Source organism: Rhinopithecus bieti, unplaced genomic scaffold, assembly GCF_001698545.2.
Source record: "Rhinopithecus bieti isolate Rb0 unplaced genomic scaffold, ASM169854v2 scaffold_12689, whole genome shotgun sequence".
Lineage (NCBI taxonomy): Eukaryota > Metazoa > Chordata > Mammalia > Primates > Cercopithecidae > Rhinopithecus > Rhinopithecus bieti.
In genome coordinates this window covers 2184781-2207101 of record NW_016807758.1, presented here as the reverse complement: position 1 = coordinate 2207101, position 22321 = coordinate 2184781, and the positions used below count along the sequence as shown (strand labels likewise).

General features: G+C 35.8%; 1 protein-coding gene across 1 annotated transcript in view; it reads right to left on the bottom strand.

Annotated features, from left to right (window-relative positions):
• Positions 1 to 1565: 1565 nt before the first annotated feature.
• CCSER2 (coiled-coil serine rich protein 2) overlaps positions 1566 to 22321 on the bottom strand; it is a 199473-nt gene continuing 178717 nt past the window's right edge. The window contains 1 exon segment of the mRNA XM_017883729.1: positions 1566 to 6632. Coding sequence (XP_017739218.1) covers positions 5814 to 6632 — 819 coding nt within the window. The 3' untranslated portion in view covers positions 1566 to 5813.

Sequence of the window (22321 nt, the reverse complement as noted above, 5' to 3'; positions counted from 1 at the left end):
GGTATTTAATAGTGGCTAAAGAGGGAGTTCATTCTTGGATAAAATGACAATAAAAGGCCAGGTTTTCTAGGGAAATGAAGGCATGCAACCAAACAAGAATAAATATAATATAGAATCCAAGATGAGAATAGTGCAAGGGAGTTAAAGCCCAGAATGAAATGAAACTGAAGAGGAAAAGTCAAAGGAGATAGGTAGGTTCAAAGGAAGATAATAATCAGGGAATGCAAGGGAAGGGTTCAGCACTGCAATGGATGGGACGATGTTAAGAATCCCCTAGGGTTCCTAAGCTCCATGAGGCAGAACCTGTATCACTGTTATCTTTGTACACCCTGCAACCAGCACAGCGAGTGACACAGATAAGACATCCCACCAAACTTACTTAAACCAAGTTAACAAAGGAAGAAGTCAATTCTTTAACTCATGCTTATCTTTTCTTTAGGGATAAAATATTTTCAAAATGGAAAATGTGCAATCAACAGCATAAATGAACAAACTGAAATGACTACACTTGACAAAATTAAAAGGGAAAATTTTTAGTGTAAGAAAGTAGTTGCTAATGATAGATGCAGAAGGCAGATAACGGGGAGGGTCCCCAGAGAATCTCCAACCAGCCTGTGCACTGGGAGAACTGGGTGGAGCCATGGGAAGTTCGAGCCTTGCGCAGGTGGGAGGAGCCTGAGCTCTTCAGCTCACATGTGTGGTGGCATGGAATCAATCTGTGAGATGGGGGCCTGTTAGCAGGATCCCCCCTTGCTTTGCTGAGAGTTTTTTCCCTTTTTGCCCAATGAATTCCATTCCCCACACACTTCAATGTGTCCGCGTGTCTAAATGTTCCTGGTCCTGACACAAGAATCCTGATTTAGCTCATCTAAGGAACAAAATTCTGCAACACTAACAACTCAGATGGCCTTAAAGTTCATACAGGTAAGTCTTAAGAGGTAATAAATGCTATTATCAAACTTACTATTAATGAAATTTCCCTCCTTTCCCAGAATTCATGTAACCATTTTGGATTAATAACATATCACTGCATCAACTTTTTTGTATCTTATTACATACTATGACTATTGAATCTGACTAAACTGTAAATGTGAAAAAATATGTATTCCTTATTCCTTTTGTTCCTAAAAATTATGTAACATTTCACTAAATACCTTTCTTGCCTCAAGCTATTTTGTATACTGCTTAAAAACAATAAGACAAAATAATTAAAATTACAAGTGTTTTCTTCCTTGTACAACATTCTAAATCTAAGATGCTAATGTTTCTTGAAATGTCCATTAACCATTATCCCAGTATTCTAAGATAAAGCAGATATTTTATTACAATGGAAATAAAACTACTAGATCACTTACAGAATTTGTGAAGACACAACAACAAAATACTGATCAACTCCTACTCAGTCAGGGCTTGGGGTGTGAAAGATGTGTGTGAAGAAGGCAGCATGAAAAATAAAGCGTCAGAGTTGGGAAAAACATAAGCAAATGAACAGTACCTTAGATCTTTGTGCGAAAAGATATCAAAGAAAAGTAAACTATGGAAGTCAATATTGAGAAAGACAAGAGAACTTGGATAATTATGAACTTTATTTTTATTTACTATGCCAACATTTTCAAGAGACACTTTACATCTGTTTTTTAGAATTCATTTTACAGGCAAATTCTAATATACAGTTTGTACTCTAAACTGACTTTTAAAATCAATGGGAAAAACAATACTGCAGATATTATTTTTGCTCTTTGTTAGTAATGACTTAGAGACCTTACATTCTCAGGGTATTATTTTGTTAAGTAAATGCTTTACCAAGGAGAAAGTGGGTGAGCTTATTCCCAACAAGATTAAAACATGTATCTTCAGTTAATGACACAGTTGTAGATTGGTGCCCACCATCCGAATCATTTAATCAAAAGTATTCTCTCAAATTGCTGCAGCAAAACACTTAAAGGGATATGTGAAAGATCATTAGAAAATATAATTCAAGCATGAGAATTTAAAAAGTAACAAGGCCATCATCCCCAAGGAAAAACATCAGGTAGTACAGCTATAATTAATTTTCAAATGTGTGCATAAGCATGCAAACATAACCACCCAAATGAATTTAAAAACACAAAAACTACTGTGTAAGATGGAAAGTAAATTGAAATGGTGCTGCAGTCTTATTGATCTTAATTGCAAGCCTGTTCGGTGATTTCAAAGTACATCCCCAGTGCCCTAGAGACCAGGAAACCAGTATGACAACTCTGCTCAGAAACCAAGAGTGCACCCCTGTGTCTGTAACACCATTTATGCTATAGGAACATTTGGAAGTGACAGCTGTAGGGGCATCACGCGCTCTTTGATGTACTGAGAAAAAAGTAAAATACTTATCGGGACAATGGAACATTCAAAGAAAACTTAGTGCTTTAACGGGAAAAGTGACATGCTGGGAATATATTTCTGTGAACAGCTGTACTGATATCTTCAAACAGCAACAATTACAAATTATTTCAACAAAGCCACACCCAATAGGAGGCATTTCGATATTTCAGGCACAACTCCAAGCAATTAAGCTCATTTAAAGTGCAAATCTGGTATTTTCTTTCATATTCAGATTTTTACTTGTTAAAGTACTTAGTAAATTCTAATATATATATAAATACAATGAACAGTAGCCTATATGCCTGAAAATATTGCACAAATAAAAATGAGACTCCAAAAGAAAAATGTTAGCTGGTCTCAGTTACTAGAAACAGTCTAAATGACATAACTCTATAATCCTTTAATGCCTTAAAATCATCTGCACCTGTACCAATAAACTCCTTAGGCCAAGCTTTCTTTTAAAAATTTGATATGCATCCCATTAATAGCCAAATATCGAAGTCTGAATACTAATTTCCTCTTTTACAAATGTGAAACTTAACAAACCCCATAAAATTTCTTCCTCAGGACTTAGAATTCATATACTGTAACTATTTTCATTGATATCACTAGAATTAAGATAATAAACGGTTTGTGTTCCTGTGGAGGAGGATTTGGCACAGAGTTGATTTACATTAGTAGAAGCAATAAACACAGATCAAGCCAAATCTAAGATGATCTTTGATTATTCAGTAGAGTTACATCCTCACTTCCATTTCAGACTTAACATTTACTAAGGAGCAGACAAGCATGATATTCTTGCAGTTTTTAAGGAAAACTGCAGGTAAATACTTTATGTCATGCAAGCATCCTAGATTTGTTTTCTCTTAATATATTATGCTTCATAAATATACGATGAGCCTATCTTCGAAAAGATTAAGACTCAACAAAGGTACAGAAAAGTTGAGCTAATTGGTTAACATTTCTGCAAATCCAACAGGGAAGAAAAAAATAGAGAAAAATGGAATAAATGCATGGAGGAAAAAATGGAGAAAAATAAATGAGTGGAGTCAACATTTTATGTAATGGACAATAAAGACATTTCCCTCAGACTAGGGAGTTAAAATAAATTTAAAAATTTAGAACTTTTCCCTTAAGGATAAGGCCAGCTCGTAAATAATGTTTCATAAGGGTCTAAACCAACTTCTAAATAAACCAAAAACCACTAAGTCACGGTATGTTGTACTTTAGGGAAATACAGTATGATTCACATATTTGCAACATGTGAGAGCGGTTTTCTTTCTCTTTCAAAATGATAGACTACGTATGCCCACTTACAACTGCAGCCATCATGGGTCAACTCCATAAACAAGTAAGTGCTTTGCTGATTTGCCTGACTCTAACAGTATCCGGACTACGTGAAGAATGTTCTGAACTTCACTGCTTCTCCATCAGAAGTGCTGGTGCATAAGAATAAGATACTAGATTTGTGTTGCTCACCTCTTACCAAATCCAAGAATGGTTTCTATCCAGTGAATGGCAAATTCATCTGATAGGTAAGGGAATAATGGGTCAAAATGGTAGCAAACACTTCTTTCAAATTTCTACTAAAAGACTTGCTGTTGTTTTTCTTAGAAAGGGGCAATTTCATCAACATACATCTTTTAAAGGAATCTCCAGAAATCTGAGCGACTTTTTGGCCATAATCCTGTTTGATACATTTTTGGTCAGCTGCTCAAAACAAACATTCTCCTTGTAAGGTTATCTATCTGAAAGATATTAATTCATTTAAAGCAGCTGCAGGTCAACAACCTAAAGATGACATGATTTGGGAGAAGAGGAAGGCAGACTTACTGAACTGACAAGTGGCCAAAAGCATAATTAGGTTCGTGCACATGGTAGCGTGGAGGTTCCACACCTACCTTCTACAGCGTATTAAAATAAGAATATTGTCTTTGAAATACCTTCTAGCACCTTTTTAATAAAACAAAATTTCCCATCTTCAATTCTACTTTTTTCCCAAATCTACCTTTAAAAAATTGTCTTTCAAAAATACACCATAGACAAGGTGTAGGAGTTGAGGTCAGGAGTTCGAGACCAGCCTGACCAACAAGGTGAAATGTCATCTCTACTAAAAATACAAGAAAATTAGCCAGGCATGGTGGTGCATGCCTGTAGTCCCAGCTACTTGGGAGGCTGAGGCAAAAGAATCGCTTGAACCCAGGAGGCAGAGGTTGCAGTGAGCCGAGATGCGCCACTGCATTCCAGCCTGGGCGATGGAGCAAGACTCTGTCTCAAGAAACAAAAAAACCCGAAAAACCACAGAAAAGGGAAACCTAGGAGACTGGGGAGGGTGGGGGGAATATTATGAACTCCAGCTTTCTCAAGATAGTCTTATTTAAATTTATTTTTCTCAAAATATTTTAACTTGTTTTGCTATAGAAAATAGTTTAAAATCCCTATATATGGTATATTTATACCCCATCAAAGTTTTGTGCAAATGTTTCAAGTTCATTATTTCAGTCTTCAGATATTAGCAGAAAATCAATAAATATAAATATTACAATTAAAGACATAATGCTGTGGAACCTTAAAATGGCTATCATGGATCCATAAGCCCAAGGGTTCAAAACTGAATTATCAGCAAAACTCTAGCACCAACATATGTTACAAATGAATACATCTTTAGGTACAGGTTTCAAGATGTATCTCAAGCTCTCCAAAATTTACCCAGTAACAAATACAAACATAAATGGTATGTGTGTGTACATGTGTGTGTGCGCGCGCACTGCATGTGTCTGTAAAACAAGATGTAAAGGAATATATAACTGATTTGTATGTAATAAGAAACATTTTCAGCCTGGGGAATTTGGGAAATGAATCAATAGTAACATTAGCTGGCTGACCCTGGCAAGGAAAAATAAAACTTACATAGACTTTCCATTAAAAGCCTAATTTCCTTTATTCATCACAAAGCTTTTGCATAGACCTTTTAAATATACAAAACACTGGCCAGAACTCTGCTTACAGACTACCATCTTCCATTATCACCATATCTTTAGTTAAAATAGTAGCCATATTCACAGGAGAGACAAGTGAAAAGGGGTGAGGTTCTGACAACCACAATAAATACAGACCTTAATAGGACTAAACCAGCAAAGCACATTTCTTGCCTGCTCAGTAAAATATTATGAATTTTCTGACATGGAGAGGGATGGATAACATGATTCGGGCCTTTAGCAGGCCTCTGAAATGGGTAAGCAAACTTTCGTGTTTACCTGAGATAATTATGCTCAAATGGCATGTACTTCAACCAGAATATAAAATGAAGGAGCCAAACTAGTAGAAGCTTCCACATTTTAATTTAAGATTTGCAGGCTTTCAATGGAACCTCCACCATGGTAGCAAGCTGCACATAAAGCTATTACAGAACAGATTGTTTTCAAGAAACAAATTGGCAGGTGATGGCTATGTACTTAATGTATCTTTGGTTTAGGAAGACGAGAATAGCGATTAGAGGCCAAACAATCTCCAGAATGCAAATTGCCATTCGGATTCTGCATGATTTCTTTTCGTTGGGTTAGTGGTCTTGGGATGCTTGTCTTGGCCTGGAAGCTTTGAGGCTCTAGTTGGGGGCTGTTTGTCTGTTTTTGTTTGAAAGAGCCTGAGGGGGGGCGGAGCTTAGATGCTTTCAGATTCTGATTATTTGCAAGATTTGTTTGACTAGATGTTGGCTGAAGTTTTGCTGAATTACATGTTGCAATTATTGGTGACTTTTTACAAGTGGAAGTCCTACTTGGAGATGATTCAGAAACTGGAGGCGGTACCAAAGAACTCAATATGGATGGCTTTAAAAGCTGCAAGGACTTGGGCTGAGACACATAACCCACTGGCGGAGACTGATTTCTTCCAACTCTCTTAGCCTGGTCTACTGTACTTGACTGGGGAGGTGTCTGAAGAGAAGTCGGTGTAAACTGCATGTCACTAATTTGATTGTTTGCCAAATGATAAGGCTCTTGAGCATTTACAGTAATGTTTAAGTTTGCTTCAGAAGGTGTACTCTTAGCCACATCCATTGTTAATTGTGGGCCTGATGAAAAAGGCTGCTCTTCCAAACCATAGTTGCTTTCTTGTTGCAAGACTTGTGTAAAGCTTTCTTCCAGATGCGCAACGCCCTGATGCGTGTCTTGGATTGCGCATTCACTGTGGGCCTCGATATGTTGTGGCTTTATTAGTTTTCCCTGGGTGTGGTCTGTGGGTCTGGGAAGGCTGCTGGAAGGCTGTAGTACTTGAGGCTGTTAAAATTAAAAAAAACATTAGCAACAAGTTATTTCAGAAATTCCACCCAGATTTAATATAAATACCAATTAGGCTGTGTTGGTACTTATTATGGCTTTAATATGGAAAATATGTGGAGTTTCTTTTAATTAAAAAATGAACTGCAATATTCAAGCAAATTAGACACACACAAGAGTGATAATGCAAACAAAAAATGATACAGGCAGTAAACACTGAACAAGATCCAAAATTAAATGAGAAAAAGAAAACATTAAAATATTAATTTATTACAGAAAAATTCCTGCCATAATAGATTCGTTAGGTATTTTAAAACCTTAGAGCTTGACAGAATGATTCTACAGCTTTTGGTTTAACCTCCACAAAGCATTCAGGTATTAACTGTGACCTTCAGAATACTACTTACATTAACGTTAAAAAAAAAGTTGTACACCACGTTAACAAGTGTTGTTCTTCTGTCAAGAATGAAAATTACCAGCAGATAAACAAGATTTAGAGTAAATACTATATTCTCAGTTTATGTGAAATTCTATATATTTAACAAATATAGGTCAAGACATTTAGCTAATGCTAATCTACTTTTAATATTCTTGTTGAAAAGTTTCCAAATAAAATGTTTCAGAGTTTATTTGGTCTGTCTCACTGCTATTATGACTGACATGTGGAAAACAGATCTACTCTAATGAAAAGTAAACATTCGTTTACTTAAATTTAGAATAATCAGCCTTTTGAATGATGGCTCAGAGTAAAACAAATGTGAAGTTGTCTTTGACCGGAACTAAAGAACAGAAGCCTACGACAAGGTTCTTACGGTCTATATGCCTCACATGTACTTCCCTGAAGCTCATTGTGTAGTTATGTTTTAAAAAAAATCAGAGGAACTATGCAATTTCCACGATTTGGTGGTATCTAGTAAAAAACACAAATCTTAAAGCTATCTTTCAATGGCCCAAATAGTTAAAATACATGGGGCAGGGCCTACTGGGCCTGTCCTGATGCAGTGGTATTTGCTACAAATGCATAATCTCTCTCTCAATCTCCTGTCTCCTCTCTCCTCTCTCTCTCTCTCTCTCTCTCTCTCTCTCTCTCTCTCTCTCTCTCACACACACACACACACACACACACACACACACACACACACACACACTTTCTTTAAATAATGTGGGCCAAAATGTCAAAGACTTTGGCAAAGGGCTTTACAATGTGAACTTCAAAGGGCCATTTCTCACTAGTAACTTTTTTTTTGCTAAACTAATCCACAAATAAATCTACATATTAGCTCTAATTTCCCCAACAGAAGGGGCGGATCTATACTGGATCATGTGTGTTTTTTCAGTTCTTTCACCTCCCTGACCAGCACTGGACAATGGCTGCCCAAGATCAGCAGCCAGGGATTAGATTATGGCTGGATTGGGAGTGACTGAGGGCAAGGCTCCTCAACTCATGGAGGATGGTTGGCTGTGATGGCATACGGCTGACTTGCCATTAAAAAAAAAAATCAAGACAGTGACTACTCAAAATTAATCTGTACAGAAATATGTCACATTAAATCATATTGCAGAATGTCTAAAATAAACAAGTCAGCTCAATTGCTGCCTCAAGCTAAATATCCCAGACTTTAAAGTCACTGGGTATTTTCACAGTACATCAACACAAAAATGAATAAACTGTCCCGCAAAACGAAAGATACTAAAATCACCACATAATTAAATCAACAGATTCTCCCTGGGGTTCCCTAGATAAAAATAACTGTGCCAAAGTGATCAAAAGCCTTGAAAGATTAGTGAAAAAATAGAGCAGAACCATACTAAACAAACCAAAATCTACCAAAGGGAATAAAAAGTAATCAGGAAGGAGGCATCATCAACTGGTTGGTTGAATGGGGATTTGTTTTCCCTTTTCACCCTCAAACAAGGTAAGATATTCTAGTGCCAAGTTAAAAATCTTAAAGCAATTTAAGACTTCTGAAAATATCAGTGACAATTTTGGACTTTACTGTAATATGTCTACTGCCAATAAGAAAAAAAGGCATAAACATGTGCTATCAGTGAAAGCATAAAAAGATGATTTTTCAATTAAGACTGATTATAAGACAGTATATAATAAACTGATTATTAAGACAACCAACCTCCAGAAATTCCCAGGAAAGGGCCATTGTGAACTATAAATTTGTACTGTTTTGTACTCACCACTTGTACTGTTTTGATTACTCACAGTACCCAACTGACCACTGCTTATCAGAGAAATAAATGGAAATACAGCAGAGTCAGAAAGACCAACCTACTTGTATTAAATGCAATAAAGCTTCATATCAAATTTTTTTTTTTTGAGACGGAGTCTTGCTCTGTCGCCTGGGCTGGAGTGCAGTGGCCGAATCTCAGCTCACTGCAAGCTCTGACCGCGAGTTTACGCCATTCTCCTGCCTCAGCCTCCGGAGTAGCTGGGACTACAGGCGCCCGCCACCTCGCCCGGCTAGTTTTTTTGTATTTTTAGTAGAGACGGGGTTTCACCGTGTTAGCCAGGATGGTCTCGATCTCCTGACCTCGTGATCCGCCCGTCTCGGCCTCATATCAAATATTAATGAATTAGAAAACAGCCAGTTTTTAAAGAATAACAAAATGTTGAGTCAACTGAGAGGAATTTAACAGTTTTATAAATAAATTTTAGACATATATACTACTAGTGAATTACATTAACTAAATCAGTGGTTTCCATTGCTAAATAAAATTTTATATTTTATTAAAATTAATCTTGGTGGCATGATATAATTTCCCAAATCAATGTCTTATTTTATTATTTATTTGTTAACTATATTTGGAAAATCAATTCCACTACTGTAAAAACAAAAAGTCTCTTTCACGAGGAATAAGAAACACCTATAATGTGAGGAACAAGGAAACAACTTGCTCCTGATATGTGGAAGACTACATGGAGGTGGTTACCCACTAAAGACTGGATTGCCGCTAATTACACCTGCTAGCAAGTTGAACAACAAGCTACCTCTCAACCTCTAGCAAGCAAGGCAGAGATGTGTTCTGATGGCTTGTTGCTATAATTTCCCTAAATTCTAAACATTCAACTATGTTAATATAAATGCCAGATATTAATTCATCTTGCCCACATCCACTACTACTTCTATGACCATTAAAAAGATGCCCTCAGACATTTTTAGAATGTAAATATAAAAGATTGCATATCCTCATGGATAATACAAATAGGAATGAATATCAAAAACTATACACTTTTTAAATGTTTATTATGTATCATGTACTGTACCAGAAGTGAGAAAATCTGGAGCTGAACAAAACTTTGTTCCTGTGCTTGAGGAGCTTAGTGAGGGAGACAATAAGGTAAAGGAATGATGCGATCATGTCTTAAGCATAACAACATATGGGAACAAAAAGAAAACATGCCTGCCTGGAGAGGTCACAGGAGGCATACCAGAACGGTGAACAATCTGCCCTGAGTTTTAACAGGGTGAATAGGAGTTTACCAAGTAAACAAGAAGGAAAGAGTATTCTGTGTAGTGAGCTAGTACAAGTCAAACACAGAGGCAAAAAAAGAGCATGCCATGTTCTGGTCACTTCGAATTTTAGACTGAATTTGAAAGGCTAGTGCAAAAGCATAGCTAAGGGCCAGCTCTTAAGGGACTCATGTCAGGCTAAGTAGCTATGACTTTGTGTTGTAGATGATGGGAGATGTGGATGAATTTTAAGCAGAGGAATCAGAATATCTAATGTGTGTTTTAGAATGATCACTCCAGCGGAACCAGTGAGGATGAAATTGTTAGAAAAACCGTATCGCAAGCTTTTTGGCATAAAATCTGGAGAGGACTGAAAAAAATCTGAAGGTGGGACTGGCAAGATGAGGTATTGGCTTGTATACAAAAAAGGCCTTTGGGGAGGCTGTCCACTAATCCGTGGATTTCATTGCCTCAGAAGCCCACAAAACCTAGAGGGCAAAAGGAATCCCCCCACTACTGGGGGACTTCAGGAAAGATCTCATATCTTAACTACTCCCTGTAGCCACAAATCAGTAAAACTTTAACCCTGAAACTTGTGGAGGGGTTGGTTACTGAAGCATCAAAACGAGGACCTATCCCCAGACTTACAGAGCTAAGTGCCTCTAACTGAACTCAGCAACTTCAAGTCTTACTTTAATTAGATATGTAAACTTCAGCACACCATTCTGGTAATTCTCAGATTAAAGAGTTCCATGCGTCAAGGTTAAGAATGTCAGCAATAGGCACTACAGGGTGGTTGTGCAAAGGCTTGGTAGACATCTTTAATGATAATCGTAAATGTCTATTTTAGGCTGCTTTACAAAGATAAGCAGAGACTTGGAGCTCCTTACAGGCATATACTACGCTTTATTCATTTTTCGTTATAGCTGGTATTTCTAGTATTTGGCACAAAGTAGGGATTAAACATATATTTGCTAGATATATAAAGAAGTGAATAAATATCAGTGGTATACTCAAGAATTACTTATTTGGCCAAGAACTACCAAACTGATTTAGGTCAATGATGAAGCATTAATGCTTAAATAAAACTGGTTTCAAAAAATAAACACTGATGAAAAATAATCTGATAGGAAAAACCCACTGTTCTCTCCAAATAAGTCTGTGATTAGCTTAACGATTCATGTTTAGAAGGATAGCAGGAAATACTGACTGCATGTTATACACAAGTACCTCTCATAATGACCTTTTAAAAGCTTAGCCACCAACTGTTTTTTATCTGAAGACTAGAAATAGGTTGGGAAAAGTGTCTTAACAAGCATTCAGCTACTAGAAAATTCTAATAATTAAATACGATTACATATGTAAAACATTTAGCATAGGACTTCCTAGCACATACTATGTGCTCAATAAATTTCATCTATGATTATTAAAGGATATAAGAATGATGACTTCAAGCCATAGCTATTTTGTAACTGGGTCTTCGAAACAAAAGTAAGTTCTTTAGCAATATAATAATAAACTAGAATATGAGGTTTCTAGGCTTCAAAAACATAATTCAATAATGTCAACACTATATGTTTTGAATCCATATCAAGCATATTTGATATGACATAGAAGTCAAGGCTCTTTAACTGCCTTCCTGGAGATAAGAACCAGAGCAAAGACATGCAAGTTTAGAGAGAACTTTCCAATGGCTCTACAAAGGAGGTGGTACAACACAATATTGAATCACTTAGCTTTTAGAATGAGGCTGATCTGAGTTTGAATCCTGGATCTATCACCTATAGATCTATCACTGAGGCGAGATATGGGTAAAAATAATCCCATTACCCTGAAATGGAATTTCATAATTTACAAAATGATATATCAGTACATATACTTCATGGAATTGTTGCAAATAATAACCAGTAACAGTACAATGCCTGACACATAAACACCTGAGAAATGTTATACTCTGGGCTCTTAGAGAACAGTGTTCCCTTCTTCCCAAGGGTATAGATCCAAACTCTTGAGTTTGCATGCATGATCTCTAGTTATCATGAGACTCCTAGGTGAAACGCTGTTCTTTTCTTTCTATAAATGAGTAAACTGGGGTCAAAAAATGTTAACATGTTCAAATTCAAACATTTTGGCAAATGGCAAAGCCAGAATTTGAACCATCAGAGAATTTCTTAAAATACAGCACTAAAATTTAATATTCTGTGCAATTTGATTAGTTCTGATGAGTTCACAGGCTTTCAGAATATGCAATATAACCAGATGATTATTTTAATATATTTTAAAACACTACAGGCAACTGTAATACCAATATTAGGGAATGAACTTTCCTGGATAATGTCCTATTTCCTTCTTAGATGATCTAGCCTACCCAGGATAACTTTCAGACACTATACTCAAGCCACACTATGGAACAGTATTTCTGGAAAGAGGTGATTCCACAGTGACCCATTGGGGGAAACATAATGAACATGAAAAAAGGCATAGTAGTACCCACCAACGAGCAAAACAGTTCACCTTTACACTTCAAAGATCTACAGCATTAGCATAGGGAAAAGCACTCACGCCAGTTTTTGAAAGCATTCTTGTTCTAGGGTTATTAGCAAAAGATGGCAGCTAAAACGTCAAGTCCTGATGGAGTAAAAATATGTCAAAGTGTACCAAGTAGAAAGCAGGAAATGTTCTAAAGTGTAATAATGCTACTGCATGACAGACAGAATTTAGCTAACTTTTCCTGGGTACATACAAGTTTATTGTTATTATTAAATACATTTTAACCATAAAAAGGAAGGTGGAAATAGAGCCATCTGTAACATGCCTGTACTTTCATGCAGGCTCTGACATGCATATCATGCAAACTGGAAAAAAAAAAAAACAACAAAAAAGTGATTATGGGGAAAGTGGTAGGAAAAAATCCGAAATTGTACTGTACCACGCTTTGTCAGAGAAGTAATGGACTAACTTCTCAACTCCTTGCCAATGGCATAATGGGAGAGCAGAGACAAGAAAAAGACAGGACAATGGCATCAGAGACCACACACAACACCAAGGATTGCCATGACTGGGTGGCAGCCACAAGTATTTGCTTTGCTATTCTTGTGTTTTCCTAGGCATTATTCATTGTTTCATTTAATATATTTGTACATAACAAAAACATTAAATAGATTTATACTTTCTTACTAATTTGTGAGTTAGTACAAATACTCATAACCTCAGAAAGGCATGTGTAAAACTTCTCACACTTAAATCACTTGAAGACTCTTACCAAACAAAATATTGAAAATAATTCTGATAAAATTTAATATTCATACTCCAAATACCTAAAACTTTTAGTCCCAAGTAATCCCTTATGAAGGAGATAGAAATTAATTTTTAAATAATTTGAGAGGCTTCTGCATATTATAAGATTAAATAAGATTAAGTATGTGTTAGATTTATTTATTTATTTATTTATGAGATGGAGTCTTGCACTGTTCCCTGGGCTGGAGTGCAGTAGTGCAATCTTGGCTCACTGCAACCTCCGCCTCCCAGGTTCAAGCGATTCTCTTTGCCTCAGTCTCCCAAGTAGCTGGGATTATAGGCGCCTGTCACCATGCCCAGCTAATTTTCTTGTATTTTTAGTAGAGATGGGGTTTCACTATGTTGGCCAGACTGGCTCGAACTCCTCACCTTATGATCCACCTGCCTCGGCCTCCCAAAGTGCTGGGATCATGGGCATGAGCCATCACGCCCGGCCAGTTTAGTTTTATTACTGCCATTGCATTAAGGACCACTAAAGGTATAATCTGATCTTAATCTGAATATGATGCAAATTATAAGTGAGGCTCTGCACATCAGTATAGAAATACTTAACTGTGTCCCTAATACTGTATTACAACTAGATTTAAAGATTTTTGTTTTAGAGATCACATGAAGCCAATCACAGCTTCCAGTGCTTTTTGGGAAACAGGAATGCTCTTATTCCTCTGTATCTCAAAATGGTGCCTCTAGACCTCAGAAAACTGAGATAGCAGATTGATAATATAAATTGTTTATAAATAATTTCTGAAATAAAGAGTTCAATGGCTTTTCTAAGTTGATGACTAGTTAACAGTTTTTTTTTTTTTTTTTTTTAAAGTATCACAGTGATTAAGAGGGACTTAGGCATTTACTACAGAGGCACAATCACTTTTAGATGATTAATTTCGTGGGTCTACATCTCAAAGACACAGAATCCATTAACATCTACCTCTCAGATGATGTAGAGTAGTTCAGGAAAAAAAACCTAAATGGCATCATAATAGTATAGTTCAATGGATATAACCAACAGACACAGTATATTTATCCAGAGTACAAGAATACTGTAAGCATTATGGCACAGGAAAAAAGACTGGCTAAAAAAAATCTCACAAGCTGCAAAGCAGATTGTAATAAAATGCTTTATACAGAAAACACTAATGCTGCATTTCTCATAATCACAAGAAACTAACCCATGCCTATGTTTGTGGAAGGCCTATTGGACCATGAGTTAGATGCACATTTCTAGTCAATTAACCAATGACTATACTAGATAGTCCTTGAAATTGGCTGCAAAAAGGTAGAAAATACCATATTCGATGTTAACTGTATTTAACTTAAAAATGAGCATACACAAAATTGAATTAGTGAAGTTTTTTTACTGAGTTACTCAGTTTGCATTTCATTCAAAATATTTTATTTTATGAAAAGTCACTCCCAGAGCTAATTTCTAAGGAAGCTGAAGCTGTTCTTATGTATAAAATTGATTACAGTCACATATTGGAGTCAATCAGATTGAGCCTTGTTAATTTATACATTATGAGCATGTTTGACAATTCAACAATTGTCAAATACACATTTGCAACATCAAGTAGCCTTCGAAAGTTCATATCCTTTAATTAAATGATATCCTTCCAGGAAATCTATCTAAGAAAAGAAAGACACTGACACTGATTTATACACAAAGATAAAATGCTTACCAATATTCCTCTCAGAAACTAGAAACAACATTAATGCCCAACAGAAAAAAATCTCATTTAGAATATATCCATATAACACATTATCAAGTGGCCATTAAAATGTTAATTTCAAGAAATATTTACCATATAAAAATGTGTGTATATATATAAAATGATACTATGTGAAAAAAGCAGAACGACTGAAAATACATAAATTCAACTTTATAACATAATATTTAAAAGACTGAAAGGAAATATACCAAAATGTTTCTTCTAATTCTTCCATAATGAGTCACTACATTACTATTATAAATAGGACAAATGTACATTTTGAAGGAAGAGTCATTGTATTTACAAAAAATATCTAAGGTTCAGACTCTGGAAGTAGAACAGAATTTAATTATAGTTTGTTCACTTACCCTAAGAAAATTACTACATCATTTATTGACTTATGATTTATTTGCATCTTCCTTATTATAAAATTAGAATAATAGCTCTGACTCTGAGTTGTTGTGAGAATCAAATAATTTAAATGAAATGCCCAGAAAAGTACTTAAGACATTAAAAAACATAATAGGTATTCAATTAATATTAGTCTTTTCCCCTTTCTTAAAATGTATGGCTAAATTTTAAAAAAATACACATAAGAGTTTCCTATAGGAATATTTGTGAAAGTGCAATTTTTAAGTAGCTCTTAGAAAGATTATCCAACTGTATGAATTTTAAAAGAACAATTCTCCAGCCAAAAGGACTAACAGAATAAGGATAGTGAATTACTAAAGTGAGACAGCGCAGTCGAGGATAAGCAGGGAAATGGAAAAAGTGGGCATTCAGTAAGATCAACATTTTGACTGAACTGAGGAAAAGCTGACTCTGACAAAGGGCTTATTAACCACTTAAGCCACACTATTAATATTCAACAACAAAAATTTTTTCCTGCCATAGACAATTCTTAGGAGGCACCACTTAAAAATGGTATTTCTGCCAAATAAAAAAAGCTTTACTATGATTATACACACAACATCTATGCACATTAAATTATCTACACTTCTTAGCCTTCATATTTAAAGTTAGTATATTAAAACCTAAATGCTGATATTTATATGGGCAAAATAGACCAATGCTTTTTTAACTGCAGGTTGCTAGCAATATTAAAAAAAATAGAATAGAGAGAAAAAATATGAGAGGATCAAATGGTTTAAGAGAAAGTACTGTCCCATGAATCTTTTATCCGAATTTTAAATATACATACACAGTGAATTGGGTTGTAAATACATACTTTCTCTCAGTAAATACACACTGGGCTGTCATGTAAAATAAATTTATAATCACTACATGTCAAAAATGTTTGTGAAACACCCTCTGAAATTTGTAAGAGAAAGAAGATGTGACACAATATAAATTTGTCATTCTTAATATAATTATGGTGGACACAACACTACATCAAGAAACTGTCAGGCTATCACGACACATATAGATGCATTTACGTAATTTTTGTTGTTTTGAAATAACTTTTTCCCTTCCCACTAAGTCACTGCACATGGAAGGTAAAATAAATAAGATTTCTAAATTTAGCAAGCAAGATACTAAAAAGCAAGTTTTAAAAGCTTAGTGAGACACAATAAGAAATAGGTATTATTTTAAAACATACTTTTTGAAAAGTCGAGTATTCCTGTAAGTACGTGCTCTGGCAAGAAATGTTATTTGGAATTACCAGGAAGGCTTTCTACTTGCCAAAAGCAACTATTTTTATTAAATTTTCCTACTTTGAGGTAGGTTATTTATTATTCCCAATTTTACACAGTTGGAAATTAGAGTAGAAAGACTACACCAATGCCTGTTAAGTGAATCTGTACAAAAGCTCAAATCCCTACTAATAGCAGGAAAGACCTAAACGTAGATATTTTCTGCTAACCTAGAGAAAATTTAATTTGAAATAAAAAAGTATCATGAAGTAGAGACTAGTAATATACTTAAGAAATGTAAGTCAAAATTTCCTAAGAAAAATAATAAAGACCAGAACTTTCCATTTATCTCTATTTTCCTATATTATTTTTTCTTTTCTTTTTTTCTTTCTTTTTTGAGATGGAGTCTCGCTCTGTGGCCCAGGCTGGAGTGCAGTGGTGCGATCTCAGCTCGCCTCGCTAATTTTTTGTATTTTCAGTACAGACAGGGTTTCACCGTGTTAGCCAGGATGGTCTCAATCTCGTGGCCTTGTGATCTGCCCGCCTCAGCCCCACAAAGTGCTGGGATTACAGGTGTGAGCCACTGCGCCTGGTCTATTTTCCTATATTCTTAAACACAGTATAAACACTGCTGGCCACTACAGCTTTCTAGAGTGATAAGGGCTAAATACTCCCTGTAAACATTATCTCCCTCTGAATATTTAGCATGGACTATCTTCATACTAGAAGGTCTACTATACTCCTGTAACTTAAAAAACAAACAGATTGCTCTTACTGAAGACTCACAGCCAAGCTTTACCTGGCCTCCCTATTTAGAAGATAAAGGGAGTTCGGGCCGGGCACGGTGTTCACACCTGTAATCCCAGCACTTTGGGAGGCTGAGCCGGGTAGATCACAAGGTCAGGAGTTCGAGACCACCCTGGCTAACACGATGAAACCCTGACTCTACTAAAAATACAAAAAATAAGCTGGGTGTGGTGGCAGGTGCCTGTAGTCCCAGCTACTCGGGAGGCTGAGGCAGGAGAACGGCATGAACCCGGGAGGTGGAGCTTGCAGTGAGCCAAGATCTCACCACTGCACTCCAGCCTGGGTGACAGAGCAAGACTCTGTCTCAAAAAAAAAAAAAAAAAAAGTCACCAAAGAACTTTTTAATGAAACATTGTAATGGAGAAATCTCTCAACTATCTTCCATTACTTAAGTACAATTAACCTCTCCAAACACGAGTACTAGGACCCACATATTGACTAAATGTGGAGACAAGTATTATCTGATTATAAGTTTAGTGTAGGAAAAGATCTGTTTCAAAACCCTCTGGAAAACCACTAGATTTATTCTAATAATTTCATACCTTTCTTTTCTATATTTTATAACTTAAAAAAACCCCTTTATTGGTAAACTGCTTTAGCTGTTCTCAGGGTGAATTCAAAATAGCATAGTAGTTTAGAGCATATTTCCCCTCTAAAGGAACCTTTCAAGCTCATTAACAGTATTAAAAGGCTGTGAACAGGCCCTCTGGTCATTATTTCACACAAACAGGGTCCTACAAATCTCAAAGATCAAATCCTAGGGCCAGTGCTTTCAGATGCATAGGCCGTAAGAACCTACTCAGGAAAAGACTCCTATACACACACACACACACACACACACACACACACACACACACACACACACATATATATATTTTTTCCCCTAGATGACTAATACATCCAAACTCTGGGGAATCAAAACTTTTTGTTAATCTGAAGATGCAGAGAAAGAAGGTTTGATCTAGAGAAGTTAAAAAAAAAGCAGATCTTACTAGTAGTGTAGGAATTGTAGGATAGTGCTGCTTCACAGCTGGAAACAAAAAGGAAAGGTCTGAACCCAAGAAGGAAGGAGAAGAAGCACTTGAAAATGGAGAGCCACTGACTCAAGGAAAAGATAAGAAAATTCTAATGCTATATAAATAAACCAATGAAATGGGTGTTTCTGATAAACATGTTTTTAAAAGTAAAGCAGAAACTCTATTGGTAATACAGAATAATTAATCCCAAACTTCAATTCCGTATTACAGCTAGCGAGGGGAAGGAGAAAGGGGGAGGAATATGGTGACAAAAAAGAATACAGGCTAAAAGGGTGCTTGAGAAATCTCAAACCCTGCTGTTTACTGGCCACAAGCCTAAGAACATATTATAATTTGTTATATCTGCCCTTTGAAATTTCAGATGACTCGACTAGCATTTTAGTATGATTCTTTTTGTGCTAGGATTATTTAAACAGAGGAGAAAAGAAAGCAACTTACTTGAAGACGAGAGAAGTAAAAAGGAGGAGTTACCGAGGTGGTGGAAGATAGAAAAGGAGGAGGACAAAAAACTCCTTTTCTCATTGTTTCCAGTAAACAAACGAACTTGCTACTAAAGAACATCATATAAAAGTCTACAGGAACTATTTTCTTTAAAACAAAAGTACAGAAGGGAAGGAGAGGTGTAGCAGCCAAAAAAATAAACTTCATGCCTTCTCTGGAATTCATGTTGATACCTCATACTTTTGGCTAATTCAAGAAATAAAATTTTCTTTAAATAAATCACATTCCTAATTACTTAAAATTTCCTCATTTACATCTTTGATACTTCACATGGAAATGGATAATGAAAAAACTGAATGAATCACAAATCAGGAAAATCCTTAGAGAAGGCATAAAATATCTCTGATTGACTGTATTTATATTTCGTTTTCATTAATAATAGCTTTTATGGGTGACTTTTCAAAAAAGATAAAATATAACCAACTTACCAGGCATACTTAAGTACATAAACAAAATAACCCACACTGTTTTGGAAAAGAGATTTAATGTAAACAAAAATTTTAAGGTCAAACAGTAACTAAATCATTAGAAATGTTAGTAAACCATGCATATTCAAAAGCCATTTCTTCTGTGCTGGAAAGGTGATAGATTACAAAAACATCTTAGTTGTTTTAAACCACTTTTAGAAAAAACAATTAGAAATATATTTATTTTAGATGACAGTGAAATGCAATCCAAGCCCTTAATTAGGAAATATTATTTAAAGAAATGTGCAATGGTCTAGTAAGCCTGCTCCCTACACATTATGCATCTGTCCATCATACCATTGTAGATCGCATGTACACTTTTAAAAACAATTAGATAACACGACAATTTTTATTCACATATTTCAAGGTTTTGAAAATGCATTAAAGACAGATGCATGTCAGTAGGTCTAGGGTCACTGGCAATAGGTTTCAACAGTATTAGAATGAAATTAACCTCAGACAGCTTCCATAAGGCTCTAAGTAGAGGTCTGTTTACATGCAGTAAAAGGAAATGTTAAGAGAGGAGACCACAGAGAGTGCTGCTTTAGCAGACACCTGCAGAGCACTCAGGATAGAAAAGGAGGTGCTGGGGAGGAACAGGTCATGCAGAAGGGAAATACCATGAAGGGGAAGCCAGAGCAGGATAGGAGTGAGAGACACAGACTCACTCTGTCTGCGGTGCGGTGGAACAGTCCGTGGGATCCCCTGGAAGGAGCCCTGCCAAGGAGAGAAGGAGGGAGCAGAATACCCACCCTGTGCAGAGAGAGATGGGGTAGGGAGGTATAATAAAAAAGGGAACCAAAAAATAGAGAAACCAAGTCATATTTTGTTTTATTTTTAAATAACACAGAGCAATAGTGTTAACAAGAAGACAGATGTCATTTTTTAAAATACAGGCAGCTCAAATTACTAAAAACACATCATAATCCAAACCCAGTTATTTTTAATATTTTTTAAAATTATTTTCCTCTAATATTTGTAGTACAATGTACAAGAAATAATATATTCTTTCTGGTATACATTACATTTATCATCATATATCTCTTGTTAAAGTAGCAGATTCCAGTCTTCTGCAGAAAAGGAAGGAATTTAAAGGGGGAGATAGATTTTAGGTGTTAAACACACAGAAAATGCAACAATTTGTGAATCAGGAAATACAAAAAAATCATCATCTAAAAATTTTTATTTCGGCTGGGCACAGTGGATTACACGCATGTAATCCCAGAACTTTGGGAGGGCGAGGCGGGTGGATCACGAGGTCAGGAGTTGAAGACCAGGCTGACCAAAATGGTGAAACCCCATCTCTACTGAAAATACAAACATTAGTCACGTGTGGTGATGGCTGCCTGTAATCCCAGTTACTCGGGAGGCTAAGGCAGGAGAATCACCTGAACGTGGGAGGTGGAGGTTGCAGTGAGCCAAGATCACGCCACTGCATTCCAACCTGGGCGACAGAGCAAGACCCCGTCTCAAAAAAAAAAAAAAAAATTTCTTCTTAAAACTAATTTTTTAAAAGTTTATTAGTAAAAAAAAAAAAAAAAAAGAACGTTAGCAAAAGCAACACAGCATTAAAAAAGATTTAGGATGTTGTAATGTGACACACAGGCCACAGGTTACGTGGGCATGCTTTTTAATTTGAATAACTTGTGGCTTCTTAGCTTTATTTATTTTAATCACAGATTATCAGAACTATGATACTCTCGAAATGTCATTTACTTCAATTTCCTCACTTTACAGAAAAGTTTCTTCAAGAAAGGAACTGTTCAATGTTATACAAAGGGAACCATATTGGGTCTTACGTCCCTAGCCTCCTCACTGACTGAAACATATGCACAAATAAAACTACTGAAACACTCTTAAAATATCATCAATGAAAATCAGCCTACAAATCATCATCATACCCAGTTAAATCTGCAAAAGAAATTATGTATATTTTTTCAGACCAATTAATCTGACTTAAAAATAAAGTATTAAAAATTACTGATAACAGTTTATCAGTGTTTACAGATCTTATGAACAGTTTGAAATGAAAAAATTTTTCTCACTTTCCGTATCAACATTCTTTGACTCAGGCATAATCAGATACTTCTTTAAATTTAAGGGTGATCCCACATTGTTCAATATAAAACAGAAACATAAAAGATCCATTTTCTATGTTGATGAAGGGAAAAAACAGCTACAAAACTAAATTAACAATCTTTAGCATATTCCAGTAAATAAAATTTTATCTTTTGAAATTATTATACTTTTTTTTTTTTTGCTAATTTGGCAAAAACAGCTTAGAACATATTGAATAAGCTGATGACCCCAGATGCTCTCCATAGATACTACCTGCTGTTCTGCTGTTTGTGAAATGTTTTGGTTCAAAGGCTTTTATACTAAACAGATTCTCAAGCAAATCCTCCCTATGCGTTTTGCAGAACCAAGTTTCCACCCACTGTACTACTAAGTAAAAAAACTTTCAGATGGGAACTTCATAGACATGTTTAAGAAAACAGTCATAGACTCCTTCATCAAGGAGGTATGCTTACCTTTGCAGGTATGTGGAAATAGCACTGACCTTGGAGTCAGGGAAACTTTTTTTTCTTGCATCTTTCCCAAGCCTTGTAACCCTGAGAAAATTACTGATTTTGGGGCCTCAGTTTCCTCATTTGTCGGATGCAGAGGTTGGACTGGTTCATCTTAAAGAACCCTCTTACTTTTAGTTCCTATAATTTAGTTACTCGTATCTGTCCCCATCTCCACTCCAGTAATTTTATAACTCTATTTTTAATTT